At 39.5% G+C, this 6,875-nt stretch overlaps 1 protein-coding gene and 1 pseudogene across 1 annotated transcript; one reads left to right on the top strand and one right to left on the bottom strand.

The window, feature by feature from the left end:
- Positions 1–2,491: 2,491 nt before the first annotated feature.
- On the top strand, positions 2,492–3,766 carry LOC145495070 (uncharacterized). Its single transcript, XM_081474645.1, has 2 exons — positions 2,492–3,028; positions 3,247–3,766. Exons 1-2 carry the CDS (start codon positions 2,652–2,654, stop codon positions 3,500–3,502), a joined length of 633 nt encoding a protein of 210 aa, XP_081330771.1. The 5' UTR covers positions 2,492–2,651; the 3' UTR covers positions 3,503–3,766.
- Positions 3,767–4,353: 587 nt separating this feature from the next.
- LOC145494257 (uncharacterized) overlaps positions 4,354–6,875 on the bottom strand; it is a 4,408-nt pseudogene continuing 1,886 nt past the window's right edge.

The following is a 6,875-nucleotide window of genomic DNA, read 5'->3' on the forward strand; positions in this document are numbered from 1 at the left end:
GTCTCCTATATGAAAAGATCAGGGATGCTCGTCGTCTCGGGTACAAATCATGGATTCTGGCCTCACTTAGGGTGTTGACGACGAAACGTCACCACATTAACTATTAAAGTATCCTTTAGGTTGCACTTGATTAAAAAAGAAAATGGTCTCATTTAATTTCTGTTTTTAGGTTTGATTTCCGCTGATCTCTCGAGTACGCGAGTCAGGTCTACAAGTGCGCACAGGATCCCTTTTTAAACAGTGGCTAGTAGTCGAACCGACTACTCAGTTGATCAACATTGTTGTTCTGGCTACCAAGCCTTTTTCCTATTAAGTGTAATTCTCTTAAGTTATAAGTGAAAAAGGACCACGGAGATGTCCGTGGACCAGTTCCAAAAAGCGAAAAGAGCGAAGAACAAATACAAACCCATCAATGAGCGAAGAAGCGAAAGTTGGCCTGGGCAGCGTCAGGTAAAAGATCGTACTATCTGAAGTGGTCTGAAGATTCTGACTCCGAGTAGGATGAAGCTATAGTTATCCGGTCACGTGGGCATTAAGTCAATAGAAGAGAAAGGTTTTGTATTAAAAATTTGGGAACTTGACAGCAACTGACTGTGATGTTGACGATGACTCTTCTGGTGAGTCCGATACCGACGGGTCGTCCAACTCATTGAATATCATCCTTACACACGCAATGTTAACGCAGTTTTTGAGCGGAGTTTGCTCGCGAGGCAAGAGATTTCTCTTAGCGCTGTTTTCTCGAATCAATTTTTTCGCCTAAATAAAACACTTTAAAAAGCTATAACTCAAAGGGAATTTGTCAGACTGCCCTAAAATCTAGACGGTAGCTAGTTTAACATATAAACAACAAAAAGATGATTTGTCTGAGAATTGCTTATTTGGAAACCTTTTTCCTTAGAGAGTATTTTTTGCACGATTACTCTACATTTGTTTTATCTATTTCGATTTTCACCGCAATTGAATATGGCAAAAGGGAGACACGTTTTTTTAAGGCTTTGGGCCCGGAAACTGAGGAACAAATTAAAGTGGCGAAAAGCAAAATTCGCTTTGACTTGTAGCTTTTAAAAGCTGATTCGGCCGATCGCATTTAGTTTTCGTGAAAAATTCGGCAATTCTTTTATTTCAAAATTCCTGGTATAGTTCACGATAGCCAGCTCTATAAGCGTTAATTCGATGAAGAGGTTTAGGTATGTACAGTTTAAACCGGACGCGCTAACTCGTTGGAAACGAGACACTTCTGAAGGTATACGGTAACCTTAATACGTTTCGAGGTTTTTAAATAAGTGACAGATGTGCCTGCTAAACCCTGAATGAACGGCAAATGGTAGAAATTGCAGACAGACGCTGCCAACCCAAACAACAAAAAGGGAGTTTAAGCAACTACGACAGCAACGTCAGGGACAACATCAATTGATAAGCGACTGTACATTCGACTTAAAAATCTCGCAAGAATTTAGATTCATTCAGTTTATCTATCACTGGTGCCCATGGTACAGTGATAGACAAACATGCAGGTTGCATGGTGCCCAGTTCTTCCGCAGATGTTACTCGCGCGTTTTATTGATATTTTCGTGGAAGACTTGCTTATGTTTCGTTTGCAAGGCGAAGGAAAACTTCCAAGCTGTGGGGATGTCTATGATATTTCAATATCAAAGAAGACAAAGAAACAAGGAGCTTCGGCGCTGGCTATGTTTTAATACCGGTTTTGATAAGTGACAGACGACCCCTACCAAGCAATTAAAAATGAATGAACGACACATGTTCGAAATTGCACACAGACGATCCCCACCCAAACAAGAAAAGGGAGTTTAAGTAACGACGACAGCAACACCAGGGACAATGTCGATTAAAAAGCGACTTTATATTCAACCTACGAATCTTGCAAGAATGTAGATTCATTCAGTTTGTCTATCACTGTCAGATCTATCCCAAACTAAATTTGTAAGACAGCGTCAAAACTAAAAAAAAAAAAAAAAACAAAAACAAAAATTGGCCCTCGTAATTTACGTCCGCTAGAATACTCAGAATGTGGAAATTTCACGATTTTGTTTTGTAGAGAATGGCAAAGAATAAACAAAGAATTAGAACGCACGAACACAGCCATTGTACTCGTTGCCATGCCGTTGTGGTCTGCTTAAACTTCCTAAAACCGAATGAAAGGCAGAGGAATAAACAGTCAAACCAGCAAAAAGGAAACGAAAGCCCAGCCACACGAAAAAACGGCTGAGAATGTAAAACTGAAAACATCTGTGCCGTTAAACCTTTTATGCAAATCAAAACGTATAAAAGGACTTTTCACCACATTTCCCGCCTTTTCGTCTCAGGTAGTTTCGAGAAAGTCGCTTGGGCTGTCCATTCATCGCCAACAGGATTTGCTATTTGACACTCGCACACAGTGATATTCATTCTCTTTATGGAGATTTCCTCCTTTTTGTTTGTTTAATTCATTCGGTTTGGTGAAATTTCTTTAAAGTGCCCCTGAGACGAAAATCAATACTTTTCTTTCGCGCATGTTTCCTCATAGAATATCTATTTATGTTCAGTAGTAACTACATTTGCCAAAAAACACGAACATCAAACCTTCTATCCTCAAAATTTTCGGCTCTAAAAGTCGCCTAAAAGGCGTCCGCCATTACGAAAACTCGTTCCAGATGAGCATGCAATTTTCCAGCGGACTCGTTGGTTGTGACGTCAAAGGCTCCACGTTCATTTGCAATCAATCGGTCGCTGTTTTAGCTGCTTTTGTATCGCTGTTGTTGTCTGTTTTGTGGTGTTTTTGTGAAATGGCTTGTGTCTCCAGAGACGAAATTTCGGATCATTCCTTTGAAAATGATGAGGAACAGTCTTCCGAAGCCTCCGAGAATAGCTTCCATTCAACAATTGATGACTTTTTGCCGTACGATGAAAACTTGAAGCCGATGGCAAACGAACAAGAAGCAGCCGCTTATGTCGAGCAAGTTGCCCCGGAAGAAGAGGAAGAGGAGATTCTTTGGAGCAGGTTTTCCGGGGAAGAGGGGGTAGAAAGTTGGTCTGTATTACTATTTGTTATATTTTTGACGCTGATAGACGGAAATCTTACTCATGTACCGTTCATTTAATTTTCTAGAAGAAAGTGCTTACTCGGTGATTTTATGCAGAAATTAATTTGCTCATAACGCTTGGGCTGCACATGGCTGTATATATTCAAGCGGTATAAACGGATCTTTTTCGAACCATCACTCTAAATTTTTCCCGCCCCTGTTTTAGGTGCAAATGTTCAAATTGTTCGCTAGAGTTTGTGGTGAAGCACGAGGAGTGTAGATGCTGCATGGAAGTGATCAGATGTGTTGAAAGGATGGAAGAGTTAGAGAGGGAAGGCGACTGCATTACTTCGCATCCCGGCTTCTCTGATGTTTGTTTGAATCGCTGGGTGCTACACACTGATGGCATAGGCCTTAAAACCAAGAATAAGAAGTCCTACACGACCATGTTGGCTCAGGGCGACACTGCTGAGCACGAGTAAGTTCTGTCTCAAACTAATATTAAAAGTTTATTATCTGTAGCGTCAAACCTTCTTATCTAAAATTCACACTGAAGCTGTTAGTTAATCCAGTACTTCCTACACTATCATCGTAACAATTTATATAGTACAGTGGAATCCCGATTTCTCAAACCTTTGATTGAAACTCCCGATAACTTGAGCCAAAAATCGTTTCACATCCCTCGGTCTTTAATCCCTGATTTCTCGCACAATTATTTTCGTTTTCCTGGCCTAATAGGTTCGAGAAATCGGGATTCCACTGTATATACATGTACGTTAGCATTGTTTTGAAATTCGTTCTGCTGTTGATCAAGTAAACATGCATAAAACAACATGAATAAACATTCATTAACATATTAAAACCTGCATAAATGGTAATACTTTAACCATATAATATCAAAGTTTGGGTTGATTTATTCCATTTGCATGTTCCCACTTCCAATTCTTGGCTTCTATTTCCACAGATTCCTCCGGTCTGTTGCCTACAGGCAATTCCTTCGACTTGTGTAGGAATATGTTGGGGCATCAAATCGTGTTCCACTTCCCTGTTGTGTATACAACAGTATTCGAAAAACATTTCCAACTGAAACTGAGGGCTATCAGGGATATGAGGAAGAGGATTAATTTATAAGAAAATTAACTTTTACTAAGATGGGTAAGAAGGTAGATAGGTGGGTGGGTACTTAGGTAGGTAGGTAGGTAGGCAGGCAGGCAGGCAGGCAGGCAGGCAGGCAGGCAGGCAGGCAGGCAGGCAGGTACAGATAGGTAAATTGGTAGGAAGGTGGGACATTTATTGACTACACCTTATAACTGATTCGGAGTAAAATAATGCACTATGTTGCACTTGTACTGCTGCATTGGCCCTTTTTGTGTCCTCTCCTTGGATTGCCACACTTTCTGCACATAGGGGTCCTCCTTCTGCCAGCAACTGTGGTCTGTTGTGTTAAAGCTTGAAGCTCTGCACCTGTTTAAAAGGAAAGCACACCCCACTAAGGAACTCATCATGTAATGGAGATTCAGTGCATCCATACATGGTAAAATGGAGCAGTTGCAGCAATACATATGGTTAAGATTACTCACTTAAAACATCTTACTGTTGATGTGTTTTTTTTTTTTTTGAAATTTGGCCAATGAAATGCCTGGTGAACACATCATTCAGACATTAAGGTCAAGTTGCTGCTGAGCACTAAGACCTTTCAATTAGATTATTTGAACAGTTATTTTTAACAAGATAATTTTTTATACCATTGCATAGTTTTATTATGATATTATAATTTGGAGGGCCACGGGTTTGTTAGGCCCTTGTTAGCTATTTAGCATCACCCTCGTAAAATAATGATTTCACTTCAAATGTGTTATTCCAACTCAAAGTTTATAACACAGTACGTTCGGGTGATCATGCTTTGGGTGGGAAGAGGGGGATGTTGGAGGTTTTCCTATTTGCATGCTTATTTGCAAAATCAAATTTTCAAATACCAGAACAGGTTGGAGGGCATAAAACTGTTTCCTTTGCTTTTCTTTGTTTATATTTGTTTTTTGCTGTTTCTTTGTCCTCCTTTTCTAGCAGCATGGTGTGTAGAGCCTCTGGTTCCTTTTCCGCCAGTTCCTTCCTTATGCCTTTTAGCACTTCCCTCGGTGTTGTGGTCAATGTTTCATAGAGTTCAGCAACATAGTCTGACAAAAACAGAAAATGAGGTGAAAGTGTAATTAAGAGTTTAAAATATCAGATATGGCATTCCTGATGCAATTTATGTTATTTCGGAGTCCTTTACCATAGTTTTGGACCACTATTACTTCTCGGACTGTCGCCTCTCCCTGTTTGTATTTAGGGTAGGTCACCTTCAGCCTTGGATTTGCATGGGCGTCAACTTTCGTATCCTTCTTCAGGTTATAGTTAAAGTGGATGGCTGCTAAAATAGTACTACAATTAAAAATAATAAAAAAAAAAGTCATTTATTTTGGATTGCAGGAAATAATACTTTTTTGTATAATGTGTAAAGCATTTCTCTTGTTTTGCAAATATGATAGCCATCATTGGAGCTAGTTAATCTGCCCATAATTTTCCAGGAGTGATAATTAATATATAATCTACATAAGAAAATCAAGTGAAATGTGTAAAAGTAAAGAAAGAAAAGAGTATCGTTTTATAAACTGCGCTGTCTGAGCTGCACTAGCTGTCAGTCACCGGCACAACATCCCAAGTAGGAGTAGGCCAGCATCTTCGGGGCAAACTGGTTTACAACAGAGTGGTATCCCTCTAAGCAGCTGGTCTGTGCCACAGGGGATGCTTGCTTGATAGCCTTTAATAGCGAGTTCTGAGTAAGGGCTTCAACCAACTTCTCGTAGGCAATGGCCCCTGAGAAAAATAGTATTTTCAGACATTTGGTGAGTATTGACTTCATACATTGTATCTATGCTGAAATGCTATGTGAGCCAGAATAGAAAATACAAATACCTTTTGTCAACCAAACACGTGGCGTAATAATTGGACCGTGAGCACACTTACTAAAGAGCTGGTTTGGCAAATCTTTGTGTTGGTTTATGATGTGATACAGGAAGGCCCTCAATTTAGCTAGTATCACATCTCCAAGCTTTGGTGTTGTAGAGGTTACTGACCAATAGAAATGCCTCACACAAGTCTGCTTCCACCTTGCAATAACCTCGCAGCCCTTTTCCTTACTTAGCTTTGTTAAGACCTTTTGAATTTCTGGCATGAAAAAGAGAAAAGCATTGTGAAAATCAATGTACAAAGGGAAAAAATTACAATCACTAATAAAAATGATGTTATTACTCAACCTTACTGAAAAATGCATAATTTCATTATTTACTTTTGCCAATGTGCCATAGGTCAAAGAAGTGGTCAATGACTGGCTTTCGTAGTTCTCTGCATCTCTTGGGACATTCCTCTCTCATCCACTTTGCAATTGTCTGGTGGCGGTCAGAAATGAATGACTTGATTATCATTCCAGTTCCCAGCTATAGTGCTGTGTGAAGACAGTTTAAAACTTTTCTGTCAACTAATATATCCATTACATTTATATTTTACTCAGCTTTTGAGGAACAGTCATCAATTGCACCTGCGAGAAAGAAATATTTTTGTAGTTATTTTGATTAGTTTTTGGTAATTTTTGGTAAAAAAGGAAGGGCAGGATTAGTAAACAACTCAAAAGTTAAGGGCTGTAGAAATTGTCCATTGAGTGTGTGTGTGTGACAGGCATAAATACAGTAGGAACAAGATCACAAGCGAACTTTTACTAATTGGTCGCCATCTAAATGCCAATGTCTGTCCATGTCTGTCTGCAAGTCTACGCCTGCTTTGCTAAAATAGCACTGGATTCTTTATCAGTTAAGACGG

The sequence above is a fragment of the Orbicella franksi genome, chromosome 8 (genome assembly GCF_964199315.1).
Source record: "Orbicella franksi chromosome 8, jaOrbFran1.1, whole genome shotgun sequence".
NCBI classification, from domain to species: Eukaryota; Metazoa; Cnidaria; class Anthozoa; order Scleractinia; family Merulinidae; genus Orbicella; species Orbicella franksi.